The sequence below is a fragment of the Carassius gibelio genome, chromosome B13 (genome assembly GCF_023724105.1).
Source record: "Carassius gibelio isolate Cgi1373 ecotype wild population from Czech Republic chromosome B13, carGib1.2-hapl.c, whole genome shotgun sequence".
Lineage (NCBI taxonomy): Eukaryota > Metazoa > Chordata > Actinopteri > Cypriniformes > Cyprinidae > Carassius > Carassius gibelio.
The window spans coordinates 7,911,332-7,934,577 of NC_068408.1; the positions used below are offsets into that span (position 1 = coordinate 7,911,332).

The 23,246-nt window shown below is 37.2% G+C and overlaps 1 protein-coding gene and 1 pseudogene across 2 annotated transcripts; one reads left to right on the forward strand and one right to left on the reverse strand.

Moving 5' to 3' along the window:
* LOC127970451 (protein eyes shut homolog) overlaps positions 1-23,246 on the forward strand; it is a 189,894-nt pseudogene that overhangs the window by 46,998 nt on the left and 119,650 nt on the right.
* On the reverse strand, positions 131-7,181 carry LOC127970425 (uncharacterized). Of its 2 annotated transcripts, none has more exons than XM_052573014.1 (2): positions 548-5,144; positions 131-273 (listed from the first exon to the last, which is right to left on the reverse strand). In XM_052573014.1, the coding sequence occupies exon 1, from the start codon at positions 5,071-5,073 to the stop codon at positions 757-759; it is 4,317 nt and encodes a 1,438-aa protein (XP_052428974.1). In that variant the 5' UTR covers positions 5,074-5,144; the 3' UTR covers positions 131-273; positions 548-756. The 2 variants fall into 2 exon arrangements, 1 of the variants encoding a protein (XP_052428974.1); XR_008156612.1 differs by lacking the exon at positions 548-5,144 and adding an exon at positions 7,011-7,181 and having other exon boundaries at positions 137-273.

Here is a 23,246-nt window from a genome sequence, read left to right on the forward strand (position 1 = left end):
AAAAAAAAAACAAGACAAATTGCACTTAATTAATGCAATTTCTATAACTGTAAATAAATAAAAAATAATTAAATGTATTTAAAAAATCCTTGTGCAGTAATCATGAGTGACTAAAAATGTCATTATTGTGATTTATTCTGTTCTGACCAATTGCGTTGCTTGGGCAAAGGCTTAACAGATAGCGTACAATTTCAGAAAAGAACTCCAGAAAGCAGTCTTCGTAACTTTAGTGACTTTACTGGTGATTGTTCTTCTCACTTCTTTTATGTAAAACTACAAACAAGAATAAATATGTATGAACATTATGTACACCTTTACATACACATCCAGTTAACAATACAGTTCGGTTTTGTACATGCCAAGAAATTATAATCAAATGAGATTCTATACAAACAGAAGAGAAATTAGCAGTATGCTAAAACAAAGTATCGAACCAATGATGCAAATCATATCTGTATATAACAAATACAACAATAATACTGATCTACACTTTACTTTAATCTACACAACACTTAAAGCACTATTTAGTATAAAACTTAGCACTTACAGACATATATTTCCAAGGTTTTAACGATGGAATCAATAGCCCATAGGAACTGTATGAACGTTCTTCCCGACTGCATTCACTGAGAGAAACCGAAAGTAAACGGCAAACAAAGTGCAGTACCTTAAATGTCCAGTAGGAGGCGGAAAAGAAACACTTCTAGACATAAGTAACAGCACACTCCCCGCCTGGTATAATAAATTATTATACCATTATGGATCCTTCTGTGACGTCCCAGGCAGGAGTAGTACTACTTCAGAGACAGGCCTTAGGTATACCTTAGCAGATCCTTCTCTAACTATCTTTACCTCCACCTTCCTCACATTATCATCACTGCTGGGTATGGTTTTCACAATGAGTCCAATTGGCCACTCACTACGTTTCACTTTGGAATCTTTAAGCAAGACAACATCACCTTCCTCGAGGTTCCGTCTTTTCTCAGTCCATTTCCTCCGTACTTGCAATGTTGCAAGATAGTCTCTCCTCCAAGCTTTCCAAAAAGCATCCGCCAGACACTGAACTTGTCGCCATTCTTTCTTGTAGAGGTCCTTAATGTCAAAGTCCCCAAGAGGTGCTGGTACAGTGCTAGCCTTTTGATTGAGGAGCATGGCAGGGGACAGAACTTCCAATGTGTCTGGATCAGAAGAAATAGGAAGTAAAGGTCTAGCATTCATTATTGCCATGACTTCGGACATGAGAGTAGTCAAAACCTCATGGGTAAGACGGGAAAGGCCGGTTTTTAGCAGCAATGCATCCAGAATATTCCGTGCTATGTGGATCATTCTTTCCCAAGCTCCCCCCATATGGGAAGAGTGGGGAGCATTAAATGTCCATACGCAACCTTGCTCCTGCAAGTAACCTTTTAGTTCTGGATCATCTGCATTGATTTTCAGTTCTCGACAGGCTCCGATGAAATTTGTTCCTCTGTCGGATCTGAAGTGTTTGACTGGTCCGCGAACTGCCAAAAACCGTCTGAGGGCATTAATGAAGCTTGAGGTTGACATGGACTCAATGACTTCCAAATGAACAGCCCTTGTACTTAAGCAAGAGAAAATGACAACCCATCTTTTACTTTCAGCACTGCCACCCCTAGTGCGGCGTGATATTATGTTCCATGGCCCAAAAACATCCAGACCCACATGAGTGAATGGAGGATCCACTTTCACTCTGTCCATAGGTAAATCTGACATTCTCTGTTCTTCGAGTCTACCTCTTAACTTCCTACAGAGAACGCATTGATGAATCACACGGTTGATTAGTTTAGTTCCTTTTACAATCCAGAGACCTGCTGAACGTACTGCACCGGCAGTTAGATGTCGTCCTTGATGTGCCACTCGATCATGGTAGTATCTGACCAACAACGTGGCTACGTGTTGACTTGCTGGAATTATTAGTGGGTGTTTTTCCTGTTCAGACAGTTCTGCTGATTGTAAGCGACCTCCCACTCGAATAAGTCCTTCAGTGTCTACAAAGGGAGATAGTCTCTTCAGAGCACTTTGCTGTGAGATTTCTTCACCTTTCTCCAAACTCTTGAATTCATCTTTATAGTGCTCTTGCTGCACACATTTAATAATAGAAGTCTTTGCTTGTGTGCGCTCAGACTGGAGACATTTATTGCACCAATGCCATCCTTCGCAATCCCCGGTATTTCTGTCTTGAGAAAATGATTTTGCAACATGGCCCAGCATGGCTATACTTCTTACAAGAGATCTCCACTCAGAGAAGCGTTCGAATCTGTGTGATCCCAGAGACTGTTCTGTTGTCTGCGTGGCAAAGGTTACTACATGTGGGCGAATGTCCTGATCCTTCTCTGGCTCTACAAGCTCAAATGATTCATTTTCAGGAGTTTCCCTGAGAATAGGGTGATGGAGGAATCCTGGACCATAGAACCAATTAGTTTGAGGTAGGATAGCTGCTGGAATGAATCTGGTGCCGAGATCTGCCGGATTGAGGTCTGAATCAATGTGATGCCACTGTTCTGGCTTTGTGGAATGTCTAATTTGGGCCACTCGATTAGCAACATACACATAGAATCGCCGGGAAGTATTGTAGATGTATCCTAAAACGATTCTACTGTCTGTGTAGAACTTTACTGCAGTTAGATCCACATCCAGCTCTTCTTTAATCAATCCTGCCAGCTCAACAGCAAGAACTGCCGCACACAACTCTAGACGTGGCACTGTGTGAGCAGGGTATGGTGCCAACTTTGATTTGGCCATAACAAACCCAATGTGACACTGACCGTCTGTAGTTACAACCCTCAGGTAGGCAACCGCTGCTATGGCTAATGTAGAGGCATCAGCAAAAATGATTATCTCTCTCTTGGAAGTGTTGGAAATCGAGACTGGAACATAGGGTCTGTGAATCTGGACTTCCTTGAGATCTGCTAATGAATCTGTCCATGCTTTCCACTGGGCTTCTTTATCAGATGGGAGTGGCGTGTCCCAGTCAAACTGCTCTGATGACAGCTCTCTTACTAAGGCCTTACCCTGCATGGTGACAGGTGCAACAAATCCCAAAGGATCATAGAGACTGTTAACTGTTGAAAGTATGCCCCGTCGTGTGAATGGTTTAACTACTGTAGACACCTGAAAAGTGAAACAGTCAGTCTCTAAGTTCCAGCTCAACCCTAAACTTCTTTGGAGAGGAAGAGGATCGACACTCAAATCCAGATCCTTCAGGTCATTTGCTCTTTCAGATGGAGGGAATGCTTCCATTACTTGATGGCTGTTTGATGAAATCTTGTGAAGCTTGATGTTTGACTCAGCTAACATGTTTTTGGTGTTTTTCAGTAGACTGATGGCTTCAGCGGCACTGGATACAGAGATCAGGCCGTCGTCCACATAAAAATTTTTATGGACAAAGTGCTTGGCTTCTCTTCCATGCTCGTCTTCTCCAAACTCAGCTGCTCGTCTCATCCCAAAGATTGCCACAGCTGGCGACGGGCTGTTACCGAAAACATGAACTGTCATTCGGTACTCTGTGATTTCTTTGGATAGGTCATTATCCTTGAACCACAGAAACCTCAGAAAGTTTTGGTGATCTTCCCTGACCTTGAAGCAGTAAAACATCTGTTCTACATCAGCTGTAACTGCAATCTGCTCCCTACGAAATCGCATCAAGACCCCCAGGAGCTTGTTGTTTAGATCTGGTCCACGAAGAAGAATGCTATTCAACGAGACGCCTTCATACTGTGCACTAGAATCAAAGACGACCCTAATCTTCCCAGGTTTCAGAGGGTGGTACACACCAAATATTGGTAAATACCAGCATTCTTCATCAGGCTGCAGTGGGGGAGCTATTTCTGCATGTTGGTTGATGAACAAGTTTCGCATAAATTCCACAAAGTGTTTGGCCATCTCGGGTTTCCTTTGTAAGGTGCGCTGGAGGACATTAAGACGTTTCATTGCCTGGTCTCGGTTGTTCGGCAGTGGGCTGCGAGGTAAACGGAATGGTAAGGGAGCTACCCAGTGGTTTGACTCATCCATGTACATTTCTCTGTTCATAACCTCAAGGAAGATGTTATCCTCAACAGACAGTGAAAGCTTATCATCCTCAGGAGTCCTCTGAAAGACGTTATCACCCAGGTGATCCGTGAAACAGCTTGAGACAGGACAGCAGAATTGGTATTGATCATTTGGAGTACCAAACTGTTCTTTGATCTGAATTCCTTTTGAGCAGGGTGTGAAAAAAGATGTCCGTCCATTTTGCCATATGTTTGTTCTGAAAACATTTGCAGTCTCGGATTTGTGTACTCCTCCCATACAAACCTCTCCCACAATGACCCAGCCTAAGTCAAGACGCTGAGCATATGGCAGGTTACCAGGTCCATTACACTGTTCTCGAACCTTATGCACACTTAGAATGTCCCTTCCAAAAAGAAGAAGAATGGGAGCGTTTGCATCATAAGGTGGTATTTTGTCAGCCATTGGCTTGAGATGAGAGAAGTATTGTGCAACTGCAGGAGTAGGAATTTCGTCGCGATCTTCCGGCAACATGTTGCATTCTAAGAGTGTGGGAAGTGACACTTGAGTTTTCCCATCCAGTGAACTAACAATGAAATTATCTGCTCTTCTTCCCATTGTCTTTGTTGTGCCTGCACATGTACGAAGAGTATAGGGAAAAGAATCTCCATTGATCCCAAACAGCTCGAAAAAGTCAGACTTTGCTAGAGACCGGTTACTCTGGTCATCCAGAACAACATACATCCTCTTAGCCTTTCCAGGGGAGTTAGATGGGTAAACATCCACCAAACAGATTTTTGAGCATGATCTAGGTCTAAGAGCTTTGCCACAGATTTCTGTGCACTTAGAAGTAACCTCAGATAATATATCACCTTCAGACTCCCCGCCCTGCTCTTGCTGTGTTACTGGAGATTCCACTGCCCATGGAGCTGATCCTGGGTGCATTGCAGAGACATGGCGATCACTGTTACACTCTCTACATTTAACAGCTGCTGCACATTCCTTTGCTATGTGTTTAGTGGAATTGCAACACCTGAAGCAGATAGACTGCTCTTTGAGGTACATTTTTCTTTCATCCAGGGGTTTTCCTCTAAAACCACGGCACTTTGACAACGGATGTGGCTTATTGTAAATTGGACATTGTTTACCAGGATCTGGAGGTTGGTTGGCTTTAGAATTAGGAACTGTGGTTAGCACTTCAGTTTTCCTCACTGACACAGGTATTTTGTTGCTTACCCGTGGAAATTTCTCCTGTTTGAGATAGCACTGCATAGATAGCAAAAAACTGGGATCATTTCTTATTCTTGCTTGGTCGCAAATGAATTTGACAAAGAAGCCAAATGGGGGAAATGCGACACGATAATCCTCTTTATATTTAGCACCATGAGTGATCCATCTTTCCTGTAGATTAAAGGGAAGTTTCTCAATGATGGGATTTACTCCCCTAGCAGTGTCAAGAATTGCTAATCCAGGTAAATGTCCGCCTGACTTTGCAGATTCCAGTTCCATAAGCATGTCTCCTAACTCTCTGAGTCTTTGTCCATCCCTGTTAGAAATCTTTGGAAACTCTTCCAGTTTTCTCAACAGCGCATTCTCAATTACTTCTGGGCAACCATAACACTCTTCCAATCGCTGCCAAAGCATACGGACACCTGCTATAGGAAAATGTGCATGAACCGATCTGATCCGTTTGGCTTGCATTGATGACTCTGGGCCGAGCCATTTTGTAAGAAGGTCGAGCTCTTCTCTGGCTGTTAGTCCAAGGTCTTTTGTGACATCTTGGAAAGATGATTTCCAAGCCCAGTAGTTCTCAGGATGATCATCGAACTTCACAAGACCAGAACTCACCATCTCTTTTCTTACCATGTAGTTTGCTAAATCAGATGTATATGGTAGGCTAAACATGGGAGCTTTAATGCTGGGAGCTGGAGATGTTTGAAAAGCAGAGAGATGTCCATGATCTCTCTGGTTATCCATTGTCTCCTGTTTTATTTTTAATCCCTCCATTCCATAAGATTGATATACATGTGGAGATGTTACTGTTGCTTCACACAGAAGAGGTTCAGCATTCTTTAAGGATGACTGTAGAATCGGAGTACCAGAATACTGCTGCTGATTTTGTTCCACTGCATGCTTCTGAACATACTCCTTAGTACGCTGAGTACGAACTGAGTGTGTCTCATGGTCCAATTCCGCTATATTTCCTTCCTCAATGTCAGCTGCTGCTTCATAAATTGCCGCTTCAGCGGATGCTGCAGTCGCTTCTTTATGAGATTGTAGCAAGTATAGATCTGCTTCTACTTCTGCTTTTTTCCTCATCATAGCTGCTTCTCTTTCTGCATACGAAGCTTTAGCTCGAGCTGCTTCTGCTTTAGCTCTCGCCCGAGTCGCTGCCGCACTGGCTGATGACCGACTTGATCTTTGTGATGATTTCCAGCTAGAAGCTTGTGATCTAATCTCAAAGGCCTGAGAGGTTTCTTTCTCATCACAGTGTGACTCCATACTTGCTGCTGAAGAGATGTGCAATGCAATGTAACAATGGTCGTGTAATTCCGCTGTTTTAACCCGCTGTGTCAATGTCTTTTTACTATTCTGTTCTGACCAATTGCGTTGCTTGGGCAAAGGCTTAACAGATAGCGTACAATTTCAGAAAAGAACTCCAGAAAGCAGTCTTCGTAACTTTAGTGACTTTACTGGTGATTGTTCTTCTCACTTCTTTTATGTAAAACTACAAACAAGAATAAATATGTATGAACATTATGTACACCTTTACATACACATCCAGTTAACAATACAGTTCGGTTTTGTACATGCCAAGAAATTATAATCAAATGAGATTCTATACAAACAGAAGAGAAATTAGCAGTATGCTAAAACAAAGTATCGAACCAATGATGCAAATCATATCTGTATATAACAAATACAACAATAATACTGATCTACACTTTACTTTAATCTACACAACACTTAAAGCACTATTTAGTATAAAACTTAGCACTTACAGACATATATTTCCAAGGTTTTAACGATGGAATCAATAGCCCATAGGAACTGTATGAACGTTCTTCCCGACTGCATTCACTGAGAGAAACCGAAAGTAAACGGCAAACAAAGTGCAGTACCTTAAATGTCCAGTAGGAGGCGGAAAAGAAACACTTCTAGACATAAGTAACAGCACATGATTGTTTCATTGAAATTCAATGCAAAAAAAAAATAAAAATTGTACTCCACAAAGTGTTTTCATTTATATAATAAATTGACAAAAATATTGATTATTGGTGCCTCTGTCTTGGAAACGTCATGGAAATTCAGTGATCAGAATGTGTGAAACCCCTTTAGAAGTGACAAGTCTGTGTTAGACTTAAATGTGGCAATAGAGGCCTTTAAAGTAATTATGAGAATTTGTAGAGTAAACGAACAGTCAAACATTTTCTGATGTTGTTTTTGTTGCAGATGGAATTGTATTTCTCATCGTGTATTTGGAATTTCAGGGATTAACTGCGATTGGCTGCCCAATGAGGCCGTTAATCTGTGTGATAATGGGTCAGAGTGCGTGGAGGAGGCTGATCCCGTCCTCTTCCCTCTGGATTTCCTGTGCAGATGTCGCCAGGGTTTCTCGGGGGCCCCACTGTGAAATCAACATAGATGACTGCAACTCCAACCCTTGTCTGCACGGGTAAATACTGTTGTTATATCTCAGCCTTGAACTCCCAAACAAAAAACGTTTCCCTTCAGTCTGATTAGAACACTGATACTCTAGAAAGGCACTCTGTGTGGACCAAAGGCACTGTTGGTTTACCCCTTTGACAGTGTTAGCCATGATTTAGTTTATTAAGCAGTTTTATGAGACACAAGTTGCTTCATTCAGTATGACTAGGCCACAGTTGCTTTGGTGTGCTCTTGACAAGTGTCTTGCTCCAGCTGTGAGCTAGGATCCATGAGGCATAAATGATGCTTTGTAATTTGAATAATGGATGATAAATGACAGAGTTAATACAATCAAAGCCCAAGGCAGGGTGTTGTTCTCCCTCAGCAATCCAATAAGATGTTTTTGCCCTTTTGTGTTGCATCTTCTGCATAAATCATTACAAAAGCCATAGATCAAATACATGTTGTCAGTTAAGGATTACAGATAGCAAAGCACTAAATAGGCCTTTGCAATGAGGTACTTTCAAATTAGAATTCAATTCAAAGTTTATTTGTATAGCGCTTTTTACGATACAAATCATTGCAAAGCAACTTTACAGAAAATTTTACAATATTCAGTAGTAGCTTATAAGTGGTTACTGTCAGTTTATTCGCATATGATAGGAATTTTCTGAAATATTAATACAAGACGTAGTCAGCCAGTGAGAAAACTATTAACAGCAATTAGACATAATTAGCTTAGCTACGGAGCCCCGCACATGACATGCAGGAAAATTTTTTGGGCTAAATCATGTGCATGATTTACTAATTCATTCCGTCACTGTACTAAAACATGCACACATTTACTATTGCGTTCCCTCGATTTACTATTTCGTTCACTCGATTTGCTAAATTTTAGTACAGTGAGGGAACGAATTAGTAAATCATGCGCACAATTTTTTTTTTCTTGCATGTCATGTGCAGAGGCAGACAGAGTACACAGATTCATTACTTGAGAAAAAGTACAGATACCCCTTGCTAAATTTTATTCAAGTACAAGTAAAAGTACTACAGTCAGTTGTGTACTTAAGTAAAAGTACTGAAGTACTTGTTTTTAAAAGTACTTGAGTATCAAGAGTACAAGAGTACATGTTCTAAATATTACATTACTACTGCCACAGTGCTTACATTTATGTACAGAAACGTCCTACATGGAGTTATGAAAAATGTTAATGTTAATACCTTGGAGAATGTAAAAGGAATTGAAAGTAAAATCAAGTGATCTTCATCTTTTTACCATGTTGCTTTATTTAACATTTCTCACTTGCCCACAAGGCAATATCACACTAGCAACGCTCTGACAAACCTCTGCAAGAGTTTTGGGGTTTTTGCACCCACATTTGAACCTGACTGTGTTAAACACACCGCATATTCAAGAATATCAAAGCAAATGCTCAGCTTACATTAATGTGCAATATCAGAAAGATAATGTAATATCAAAAGAAAATTCAGCTAACAATTGTGTGTACATGTGAGTTTCTCTGTTTTTTCATCAATCAAATCAATAAACCTAAATCAGCAAAGGCAGCAATATAGCAATGTTCTGACATACCGCTGGACCTGACCATGTTATACACGCAGCATAAAAGAGAAAATAATAATGATTAAAGAAAATCAGCCAATGTGTTTAGGTCAGTGTACAAGGAACGAAAAAAATAATTCAGCTCATTTGATTGACAGTATTAAGCTACTTTCTCTCACATTAACATACAGGCGAAGGCAGGAGAAAATGTGTGTACTGTACTTCAATTCAATCAAATTTAATCAAGTCTTTGGCGGAAAGCTGAAGGTGATTGCTGATAGGCTGTCCCAATCAGTGGCGGCCTGCACAAACCAATCATGTTTGAGAGGGAAACAACAAATTGAGGGTTTCCAAGATTTTTTTCCATCCACACGGAGACGCATTTCTGTGAATACGCACACATTTTTTATTGGATACTCGTTTCGTCCACACGGATTTGGCGTTTTCATTTGGACGGCAAATCCGTATATTTTCTGGAACGATAATGCCATTAGCCCACATCTCGCCCCAATCAGACACCGCTACATCACCTAACGGCAACAAAAACGTGAACAAACACTGAATGATTGTCTTTTTATTAACTAACATTAACACAGATTGCCAATTTTTTTACCATTTAATTCCATGTTCGTTTGTGTACCACTCGCAAGGTTTATGAGCATAGTCCATGTCTTCTTCTCCGTTTTAGTGTATCTCTGTGGCAAAATTACAGCGCCACATGCTGGTCTGGCATGTAAACTACATCGTTTTGTGGTCTCGAGCTGACGCGGATATTTCTTGAGACGAGGGAAAAAAAGATTGGATTGGGGTAAGCTCCGTCTCCGCGTGGATGGGGCAGAAGAAGTAACTTACTTACTTAGTACTTACGGTAATGGATAGAAATGTAGCGGAATTAAGAGTACAATATTTGCCTCTCAAATGTACTTGAGTAAAGTCATGAGTACTCCCCAAAAATGAAACCGGAGGTAAGTACAGATCCCTCAAAATTGTACTTAAGTACTGTACTCAAGTAAATGTTACTGACCGGCTCTGGGGACTCCGTACGTTGCTGCTGTTCCAAGCAAGTAAAATTAATTAGTTTAACCCAAGCTAAAGAATAAGAATGCGCATTTGATCAGATACAACTGCATTCACAAATTATGAGATGCATGATTCCAATGCTTGGTGAAGAGATGTGTTTTTAATCTAGATTTAAACAGAGAAAGTGTGTCTGAACCCCAAACATTATCAGGAAGGCTATTCCAGAGTTTAGGAGCCAAACATGGAAAAGCTCTACCTCCTTTGGTGGACTTTGATATCCTAGGAACTACCAAAAGTCCAGCGTTTTGTGACCTAAATGAGCGTGATGGATTGTAGCGTGGTATAAGGCTAGTTAGGCAGGAGCTAAACCATTTATTGCCTTATAGATAAGTAATAATAATTTGTAATTGATACAAAACTTACGGAGGTAGCCAGTGCAGAGACTGTAGAATTGGGGTAATATGATCATAATTTCTTGACCTGGTAAGTAATCTAGCCACTCTATTTTGGACTACCTGAAGCTTGTTTATTGAAGATGCAGGACAACCACCTGGCAGTGCATTATAATAATTTGGTATTAAAAAGTCTCTAGAATTATTGAAACTTCTGAAATTATGGGATTTATATTTAAGTACTTTATGTACATAAAAGAAGTTTGAAAACAAACAGCTTTGTTATTACAGCAGATGAACAAGATACATCTTTTTAAAATAGTTTCTGAATATTGTCGTTGACACTGGGCGCATACTATTTTGAAAGGATTTTCTGTAAGATGTCATCTTTTTAATTTTTCCACATAGGTTTACCCATACATAATTATGGTATGTTTCTTTAAAAAAAGTTGAGTGGAAGGAAAAAGTGTGGAAGAAAAAGATGCACAACCAACCGAATGAACCGCAGCCTTATGAGGATTGTCAAACAAAATTGGTTCAAGAATTTGAGTGAACTTCACAAGGATTGGATTGAGGCTGGGATCAAGGCATACAGAGGTGTCAAGGAATTTGGCTACAGTCATCCTATTCCTCTTGTTAAGCCACTCCCAAACCACAGACAACGTCAGAGGCGTCTTACCTGGGTAAAGGAGAAGAAGAACTGGACTGTTGCCGAGTGGTCCAAAGTCCTCTTTTCAGATGAGAGCAAGTTTTTATATTTCATTTGGAAACCCAGAGTCTTGAGGAAGGGTGGAGAAGCTCGTAGCCCAAGTTGCTTGAAGTCCAGTGTTAAGTTTCCACAGTCTGTGTTGATTTGGGGTGCAATGTCATCTGCTGGAGTTGGTCCATTGTGTTTTTGAAAACTAATGTCACTGCACCTGTTTACCAAGAAATTTTGGAGCACTTCATGTTTCCTTCTGCTGACCAGCTTTTTTTTAAGATGCTGGTTTCATTTTCCACCAGGATTTGGCACCTGCCCAAGTTGGTTTAATGACCATGGTGTTGGTTTGCTTGACTGGCCAGCAAACTCACCAGACCTGAACCCCATAGAGAATATTTGGGTTATTGTCAAGAGGAAACGAGACAAAAAAAATGCAGATGAGCTGAAGGCCACTGTCAAAGAAACCTGTGCTTCCATACCACCTCAGCAGTGCCACAAACTGATCACCTCCATGCCATGCCAAATTGAGGCAGTAATTAAAGCAAAAGTAGCCCCAACCAAGTATTGAGTACATGTACAGTAAATTAACATACTTTCCAGAAGGCCAACAATTCACAAAAAAATCTAATTTTTTTAGATAATGAATTGGTGGAATTTTGTTAAATGTGAGCCGAAATCATCACAATTAAAAGAACTAAAGACTTAAACTACTTCAGTCTGTGTGCACTGATTTCATTTAATACATGAGTTTCACAATTTGAGTTGAATTACTGAAATAAAGGAACTTTTCCACAACATTCTAATTTAATGAGATGCACCTGTAAATTGAGAAAAGTAAAAAAAATCAAGGCAGCATAATGTTCTTGTCTTTTCTTAACAAGAGTAATTGTCTTCTGCATTTTAACCAGCTTGATTTTGTTAATACTAAATGTCTCCCTCAGTCAGTAAGCTCTTGTAACGGCAATTGCTGATCTGTTCAGCAAATTTTCAATTAGCAATACTAGAAATGTCCATTTGTCTTCATCATGCAGTTTTAAATGACTTCTTGGTAAGGCTGCCTGCCTCTGAGAGAGAAGTCCTCTTGAAACATAAGATGCTTCTTTTTGGACACAAGTAGATCCACAATAACAATATAAGTCAATAACCATCAATCAAATAATGAGTTGGTCATTGAACAACACAGCACAACAAGAAACTAGCAGCGATGACAAAAATAAGAGGATCATAATACCGAAACCCCAGGCAGTAAAACAGTAAATCACAGTAACTTTTGAGTGCAGTACATGCTGGGAGCTCTGTGTGTTCGATATATATTATGCATTTGTTCATATACTAATGTAGCTAAAGACATTATTGGCGTCTGAGTGTGCATCATTTTAAAGACATTTTTCAAAGTTATCGTTCATGTCTTTATGTGAAAAATGTTAAAGCAATAGATCACCAAAAATAAAATCATCTGAAAATCTACTCACCCTCAGGCCATCCAAGATGTAGCTAAATGTATTTATTCACCCAAACAGATATGGATACATTTAGCATTACATCACTTGCTCACCAATGGATCCTCTGCAGTGAATGGGTAGAATCACAAAAAAAAATCAGTCCATCAATTAATGTGAAATGAAGTGAAAAGCTGCATGTATGTAAGAAATAAATCCATCATCAAGACATTTTTAACTTCCATAATATTGCTTTCTCCGGTGAAAAATACATCTCAGTTGAATAAGGAGCAAAATATGCACAGATCAAGCACCGTTTACATGCAAAAACAGTTCTAAACCAATATGGTTTATGGTAGATTTTGATGTGAGAGGACACCAGAAGATAGACTTTTCCTGAGAAGCGTTATTATGGATTACGGATTCATATTTTGGCCAGAAGCAACAGTTTGAACGTCTCATATGGTGGAATTGTTTATTGCATGAGGAAATGGGGAAATGACTGCATAAACTTAGTACATGAAACTGATAATGTTGCACAATGTCAATTAGAATATTAAAATGCTAAGCTATACTTAACGGTGCTGTAATGCAATAGAATATTATCCTTTGCTAACTTATACTATACATGCACCTTACTTCTAATTTTCGTGCCATTTAGCACATGCTTTTTATCCAAACCGACATGTAGTTCACTAATTGCACTCCCAGAGCAACCTGCAGTTAAGTGCTATGCTCTGAGGTAATATGGTGACAGAGATGAAGGGCGATTTTGTAACCAGGCAACCAAGTATTCCTCGTCCACCGCTTGGATTCAAACCTGCAGCCACTTTGTCTTGTCTCCCAACATCTCTAATTCAAACAAGCTCCGTTAGACAAAGTTTTCTTGTTTACTTTCTCCTAGAATGCACCAGCTAAAACAGCCCCACACATGCAGTCCCTTGAGGCCTGTCTGCCATATAGAAGGTGTGCGATCTGCTGTGTTTGTACGGGGAGAGAGTGAGAGAGCAGCTGGTGTAAGTAATACAGGTGCCACTCTGGCCCCCGAGCATTTAATAAGAGAGTAATCGTGGGTACCCGAACAAAGACAGAGTGGCAGCATAGATTATGTGGTAAATCTAAAGGATAATGAAGAATCCTGGGACTCGGCGCAGGTCTTGTAATAAATTTGCGGCTGTAAGAACCCACAATTACCTCTGTCACAGGCTGCTGTTTTGCAGCAGAAAGGCAGGGGATGCATTTCTTCTCAGCCTTAATGATTAAAGGCTTGTGGAATGGGTCATTAGGTTTCGGGTAAGTCAGATGCACGCAAAGACGGTGGACAGCAACACTCTTGTAACATTTGTAAAAGAGATGGCTACACAAATGCACATATTACATTTAATTGGACACAGTGTTTCCAGCTGCTGGGGTGAATATAAATGACCATGGAATTCCGCGAGCAGATTAAGACAGTTTTACTGATAAGCTAAAGAGCAAAGGTTTACAGACAAAAGAAAGAATATGATAAGTCTTTTGAATTCAGTGGCTGTGGAAGGAAATGTAGAGCTTAAAACATTTAATCCACATTTTGAATGTTGTGTCTTTAAATGCCTTAAGTTTTTCAAATGTCAAGTTGTCATGTCTTAACATCTGAAAGTAATTATGTATGCTAAATAATTGTTCTATGCAAGGTTTTTCTTCTACTTGGTTTAATTATTATTATTATTATTATTTTAATGTCATCATGTTATGTATATGTCATCCCATTTTTTCTGTCGGAAATGCACATAGATATTCACATCAAAAATATCATAGTTGGTTAGCTAACTGTGCTGGGTATGCTAAAGTTATTTTATTTTTTTTTTTTTATTTTTTTTTTTAAGTTAACCCCATGAAAGTAGAATGTGAACATATGGAGACAATTAACACTTTTACATACTGTAGATTAATTAATTTATTCATTCATTCATATTTTAAAGTTAGAGAATATTTCTATTTTTTAAATGCCATTGTTTTGAACTTTCTATTCATCAAAGAATCCTGAAAAACAAATTGAATAAATTTCCACAAAAATATTAAGCAGTACAACTGGTTACAATAATTGGAAAAAAAACACCACATTGTTTTATTGTATTTTTGTATTTTTGATTGGAAAGTTGTGAACAATAGTGTATGTTTGTAAAATTGGGTTGTTGGGTGATTGAGTTTTTATTGCCTGCCATGATTCCTGCACTGACATTGGCTTTACAAGGTTTAATTTCATAACCAGCCCTGAAAATGGGGCTAAAGATAGCTACAATGTCTTGAATGATGTGTTTGTGAAACCAAGTTCATAAGCAACACATTGTAATTTACGTTTTTCTCAAAATGTTTCTTATGCGGTTCTAAAATAGGAAACTGTATTTCGTCTCTTCTAAAGTGAATTCTTCTGTCTCTCTGTGAGTTTCCTGCTTCAGCTGTGCATGGATTGTACTGCTTGTGTAACACTGGTTACGCTGGAATAAGATGTGAGCAGGACATCAGTGACAGTGTCAGCAACATGACCTCCATCTGGTAAGGACAATTAATCTGCAACTATAAATATTAGTTTTCAAATACAGCTCTAAATGAAAGAACAACAGCAGTTCTTATAATAATACATATGGGAACTACGTATAATAACCACTTATGAGCTGTAACATCTGTTGTTAAATGATTATTGTTCTCTGTGCAAGGCAATTAATAAAATATAAATAATTCCTGGCCCATCTGAGATATGACATAACCGGCACATAACAAATAATGTATAGACCTGTCCTAACTGTTCCTCTCCACAAACTTATTATTTTTAACAGTTCAGTATTTTTAATCATTAAAAAATACTGTAAACTATAACCATTGAATGTGCAGGTTCTGTTTTGTTTTAAAGCTGCAATATCTGCATACTGAATTCCTGTTCTTATTCCTATTCTTATAGTAAATTGTATTTTGGTCTTTAATTACTGGTATCTATATAGTGCAACAGTTACTTACTGTATAAAAAGTAACTTATAAACAGTTTCTTAACAACAATAACTATTGAAGTTTAATATTTATCTGTCATTTTTTTTATTTGATTGTCATTTGCGAGACATGATGGGAATGTAATTAAAACCTTCATTTATCTTTGGACACAAATAAAGGTCTTATGTGTTTTGAACAACTTGAGAGAGAGTAATAAATGACAGAATTTTCATTTTTGGGTGAGCTCTCCTTTAAGTGAGTTGGTAACCAAAATGTGCAACTCTTTAATATTTGACCATTTACCGTCACTGTTGATTCTAGTCCATTGTATTTAATACATGACAATTATGACACTTATGAAAGATAAGCTTACCTAAAAACTCACTATTTTTCTGCCTTGTAAGAACTAGTATTTTTTATTAGTGTCCTTGGTCTTATATTGAACATTTCATCAGTGCATGATATTATAAGTAAAAAAAATAAATATTAGTTTTCACTATCTTCTATTTTCTTCCATTTTTACTGATATAACCAAAGTGGGGAAAAATAGTATTATGCAATAATGTCTAAACCATATATTCCATATTTTCACAATCCAATCAAATCAGTATTTCACTTATTTCACTGATTTCAGTATTTTTACGGTTATACGCCACATTACTCATGATGTTGTAAATATCATTTCAAGTTGCAGTATGCAACATTATCAGATTACTTCTTCTATTACAGACACAGTCATATCAGACTAGACCAAAAATCCTTTATCTTTATTCACTGAGTTGCAGTTTTGTTTTTGTAGATTAAGCTTGTGTTGCCTCACAATCTCTGAGATAACAAAGAGAGGGCCAATGAGAGCAATCAGTGGCTCAGAAGCCTGTGTGACATGCAGTTGTTTGGCTCTCATCCCAAATCGGCTTTTCATTCCCTTTCAGCAAACCCACTCTAATACAGCCAAAAAGAGAGATACCAGCCTCTGTGCTCTCATTTCACACTCTTCCGCCCCTCCCCAGCCCTTTCTCTTCTTATTTATCTCACAGACTTTCTCTTCTTCTCCTCTATTTTTATTCCAGTAGCTCTCAGAACAGAACGGGAGGGCAAAAATAGTTTATCATTTATTCATGATGAATAATGCAACCCTAGGCCCCGGTTTTTGAATGGAGAATGCAATTGGGCTATTCACGGCATCCCTCGAAACCCAAAGGTGGGCGGTTTGTAGGCTGCTGTCCTGTGGACAGAGATGCAGGCGGGGATATTAGCCCTCTTGCATGCTGTGTTAATTAATGATTTGAGTAGCTATTTTGCATCAGGGAATGAGATCGTCTCGGAGATGCATAGAGAGTAACCTTGACAAAAGATGATTCGATGACTTTGCCATTGACAGATTAAGAAAAGTGCCTTTGATTGACTAGCTTTTTGTGTTAAGGTGTCAACAACATGCAGTTTTTTCCTTCTTGCTATCATTAAGTTGATGCAGGACATACAGTATGAGGTGACTGCAGTCATCATGTTAAGCCTATTTAAAGCCATGACACTCTCAAATTTGAGATAACTGTTTGATCTTGCTTACAAATGTAAAGGAAGCGATTTAAAAGAAATATGGAGCAATTGTCATCTGACATGTTTAAGGCTTGCAATAAAGTTTTAGAATAGCATCAATGTGTTAATAGCTTCTATATGCTCATCGCATGAGCGCTTTAAAAGATTGTTCTACTGTCACAAGTATGAAATCACTGATTTGGAAATGGTTTAGCTACCATGTAATTGTGCTCTTACATTCTATATTTCCAGGTGCTGGTTACATGGCAAAGGACGTGGGATGGGGAAAGAGGGCCAGCCATGGAAAGTCACATGGGAGTGGATTACTTCCATACAGTCAGTAAATTAGATTGACCTTTCTCTGTGTGTGAAAATGTGAATTCCGTCATGCTGGTTTGCCAACAGGAATCTCCACCTGCCTAATGCATGGGACTCTGGAAGGACAAACATGATAGGCAAAAGAGCTAGGTCGTGCTTATCTGATCCAAATCATCTTGCTTTGAATATTTGTGAACTTATTAAATTGATTGAATTTAGAGGCATGTGGAGAGAAGTGGTGACGTGGGGACATTTTCAATGTAGTTTTGCAACTTAACCGTTTTCTAAGGGTTTACTCTATGGTGGAACAAATATTTCTCTTTTCTTTTCATTTCTTTCTTTCTTTCTTTCTTTTTTTATATAATTGCTGCACATATACTGTATATGTATACTGTATATATATATATATATATATATATATATATATATATAGGTATAGATATATATGTAGGTATAGATATATAGATATATAAGAAGATGAAGAAATGTCATTTTATGATTCAAAACTGTGCTTCATAAATTACAGAGCGACTGGTTTGCTGTTGTGTTCAATAGTTTTTAATCTGCTTTATCCTTCATTAACAGCATTCATGGTGTAATGAACTACTTTCTCAGAAGATAAATGACAATTTGATTCCTTCTGGTACAGTATATGACCCCTTTAACATGGATTTACAAAGAATTTGGAATTATACCCCATTTATTAATTTGGCAGACATTTTTATCCAAATCATCTAGCATTTCATCAGCACGCATGTTCCCTTGAAATCAAACCCCAGTCATGACATCAGGAGAGCTATAGGAACAAGACCTTAAGCCATTACATCATTCCTCTTTTCACTTCACATCTCAGCAGTGTTAAACAACCTCAACTCAACACTCTGTTTTATATCCCCATAGCATCCTTTTTTTCTGAACTTGTCTTTGTTGAAGGGGCTGTTGCAACATTCCCCTTGAGCATAATGGTGTTGTGAAGTGTGTGTACAATGGCCCGATGTCCTCTGTGTTCTCTTAAGACATAACAAATCACTCCATTTGTACACCACAATCCATGGCTCCTCTGCTCATCTGTTTGCTACATTCACTACATCTTTTTTAAATTGTCATGATCAGTGATTTAGCATCTTCCTTAACCTTAGAAAATTGGCAATCCAATTTTCTCCTACATTTTTCACACGGCAGAGACATTTAATCTCAATTAAGATGTAGTCACTTGTATTGAATGCACCATTTTTTTGGTAGCTGTTGTTTATAGTTGTAGTACATCTGTTTTACTTTATATTTATTTATTATTTATTATGAAGATCAGCTTGTGCTAAAGTATAGAATTTACTTAATATTATATATTTGGCTATAGCTAATCAAATGTGAATGAATTGTGAACTTTTTTAATAATGCATAGGGCTATTTTATATGAATGTGTTTCATAATCTAATGAGTTATAAATGTGCTGCCTTGCTCATTTCCATCAATAGTTTTGTAGTTCAGTTCTATTCACTGTCTTCCCAGCATGCACTTGGGCATAGAGAATTAACAGGGCTCTACCTTTCGACTTTGAGTTCAGTAATTGTTTTAAATTTAAAATAAGTTTAAGCATGGATAATAAGATATAAGTTTTTTTTTTATATATAAGTTAATTAGGTGACAACTTCAGCAATCTAATTACTTATTGATACAATTTTCAAATTGTTATTTTGAAATATCTATTTGCACACGGTTCTTGGAATTTCAGTTTACTTTTTTTTTTTATATGATCTGTTCATTTTGACACCCAATTTGACTGATTTGCGTTACTTGATTGTACAGATTATTAAGTATAATTAATAATACTGCATGTATTCTGCCATAATTTTGAGAATGCCATTCTGCTGTACTGTAGCATGTGGTATTACAGTACTACTACAAAATATTCATCATTTTATAAATACTCGCTTTTCATTGTAGTCTTTACAAGCAGCAATTTACTGCATTATTATGCAGAAATTCATCTTGCATATTCTATCACAATTATCTTATTCCAAAAAGAAGTTTTCTTGTGCAACTTCATGTAAAGACAGGAGCAAGCTTTCGAAATCCCTCTCACAGATTGCAGTTTATTTCCTGGCAGTGTTTATGTAGTTATTTATTTACTTCTGTTAAAATAAAAATACCACGCACAACCCCGGGTTTCTCGGGAGAGCTACGATCCCAACTGATGATTTAGCAGCCTAAATAAGATTATACTATCCTTAGCCAGGGGTGAAAAACAGAAGTCTTCTGGAGGCATCTGATCTATCACACCATGTCTGCATAGCTTCTTCTGTCTTATGAATAAGGCCTGCGGTGCTCAAATTACATTAGGCAGAGCTTAACACTGTGTCTGTGTCGGGATGAAGCACAGATTAGCATGCACTCCAGGATCAACCCTCAGGGCAGCCATGATGAAGAACTCTAGCCATGCCTTGACTGTGCAAACCTGTGCTCATTTCCATTGTATGGGATGAGATGGAATAAACCTTTATCATGCAAAATAACAGACAGCAAACCACCCACAGTGATTAATTTTCATAATGAAAACTTTAATGACAAAGTGGAGGGGAGAGTCATAGTAAACTCAACAAGAAAGTACAGCACATCTGAAATAAAAAAGACGAAAATGCATTTACATCATAGCTTCTATTCGAGCACTAAATAGAGAGTACTCGTTCATTCATTTCAAGTGCTGTTTATTCCAGAGCATGGGGTGTAATTCTGAATATTTCTCTTTGAAATGCATGGTTCATGCATATTTCTTTAGTAATGTATGCCAAAATTAATAGTTTGCATGCCTTTAAAGACATGCCTGAATATCTGATGTGCAGTGGTGGGTGGTTGAGAGAGTGCATTTGCATAGCAATGGTTGCTCTTCCATAAAGATAACAACTTTGAAAACCATGCTAAATACATTTGGAGGTAATAGTAGGTGGGTTTGGAGTTGAAGCTGCCCACAGATTGCCCTCAGTACAAATTATAATATGATCCTCAACCACACGCCTTGTGTGTGTGTCTGCGTACTTTTTTCAGACTAAGAAAAAGGAATCGGAAGGTCTTTTTTTTTTTGGTAATGTTTGATTATGCTTAAAGAAACTGATTGAAGTGTCATCTGTTTGGTAACACTTTAAAATAACGTTCTGTTATAAGTTATTTATAAATTATCAGTTAATGATGAACTAATCTTTTACAAAACATGACTATACTTTCATAAATTATTAACAAGTAATTTAACATTTTAGTAATATTTTATTAATTCAGTTATAAATCACTTATAAGTTATTAGTTAATGATGAACGAATCATTTACAAAACATGACTATATGTTTACAAATGATTAATGAGTGGTATGCTAACAATTTACAAATGTGTTGTAAATTATCATTAAAAAAGTTGAAATCATGAAATAAATCAAACTGATCATTAGTAGATGGTTTATAAGTTATTAGTTGATACATTATCACTTATAAATCATTTAAGTATTTATGTCAAAATAGTTTTGTATAATTATCAATAAACAATTGTTAATCATAAACAATTGATGAACAAACCATTAGTAAATGATCAGTATATGATTTATTGGCAAATTTGTTAGCTGGTTTGTGTTCAAAAGCACAAACATGCAGGTATGATAAAGCACTATTTTTAAGAAGAGTAACTCATTTAATTTGAAGTGGATAAACATTTATAAATGCCTTAGTCAGGTGATTCCAACTATTCATCACTTCTAAATGTGTTACATATCACTAATATTTATAAACTAATTTATAAATGACTTAGAACATTATTATAAAGTGTTACCAGATTAATACTTATTCAATAAAGAACATTTTTGAAAACAGACAAATGTTAAATACAATACTTTTGCTGCTTAATGATTTTGTGGAAATAAGATTGATTGATTGATTTATTTATGTAATTGAAAGTGAAAAAGAACAGCATTTATTTGAAATATTTTGAAATTAATTTTGTAATTGTAACTTTTGATCAATTTAAAAGTATTTTTCAACAAAAGTATTCATTTCTTTTTTTTTCTTTTTTTTTTACTATACTAGCTCCAAATTTGTATTGCAAAATTAATTATTGCTTTAACACTGCAGTGCTTTAATATACTGTCATTCTATTAATTTCCTGTGAATGTTTTTACTGTGGACGCATTTTCAGGTGCGTTGAGTGATTTGTGGCAGAATATGCTGTATTCATCTAGGTCAAGGCAAGGGTTAGATGAAAGTGTTACAACACTTGCAATTATCTTTTCATTCGCTGTCTTCGTTTGCATTAAAGAGTTACAACTGCCAGGATCTGTCTACCCGGCTGGGAGGGGGAGTTCTGTCAGTGGGAGACCGATGAATGTTCATCAAACCTCTGTAAAAACAACGGCACCTGTACAGACCTCGTCAGTGCTTACAGGTGGGTTGCAAAATCACAGCTTGATGGAGCAAAGAAATTCTGGATGAATGGAGGCTAAAGATGGGTCACATGGTCGACTAGTTTTTCCAACAACCAACCTTGATTAATGAGGTAGTCCAGTTTATGTAGATTTTTTGTATTTATTCACTAAAAAAGGATTTCTTTGCATTTCCTGACTCATTTGTATGTTACTTTATTCTCGCTAATAAAAAGCCATGGCTTGTGCCTCAGTAGACTCTTAATTTGCTGCTTATTATTAATTAGCAGAGTAATTGTTAAGTTTAGATATTGGGTAGGATAAGGGATGTAGAATATGGTAATGCAAAATATGTGCTTTATAAGTACTAATAAACAGCCAATGTGTTAATAAGCAACTAGTTAATAGTGAGAACTGGTCCCTATACTAAAGTGTTACGGTTACTTTGGATAAAAGTAAAAGAATAAATGTAATCAGTGTAAAAAAATCCCATTTAAATAGATGAAATTAGATTTCTGTTGTTTCTGTTAGATGTCTGTTGTGTTTCAGCTGTGAGATCATGTAAATACACTTTTGGCAGAGATATGCATTTAAAATGTGCAGTCTTTTCAAACACCAAATAGTGTATTTTTCTGTTTTTAAGACAGTGTGTCAAATTAACAGGCATTCAAATGTAAAAGTATGTGCTGCATTCTGATTCATATACACATACACATACTAACGGGATCAGTTTAATATCAGCTAATTGATTAAAACAAAATGTCAGTTGAACCCCTTAGACATAGAATATTTACTACTTAAAAAATATTTCATGAATTTAATGGCAATTAAATCAAGTATGCTTAAACTCTAATTATTAAATAAAGACACTTTAGTTGTAAATTACAATTATACTGAAAAATAACTAATGAATATTTGATCATCCTATAATGAAATGAGCTGCATCGAACTATGCAGCTGTATAATTAAATTGCAGCCTATATTTTGATTATTGTACTAAGCTATATTGCGATTATCTTCCAGTCACTTATTTTTTTTTTACATTCAATATCATTCATTATTAGCTTTTCATTAACTCATGAATATATATATATATATATATATATATATATATGTGTGTGTGCGTGTGTGTGTGCGCTCTTGTTTTTGTGACATATCAGGACTCAACTCTGTATAATGACATGGGTATGACACAGGTATTACAAGGAGAGGGTGACTTATGAGGACATAACTCATGTCCCCATTTTTCAAAACACTTATAAATC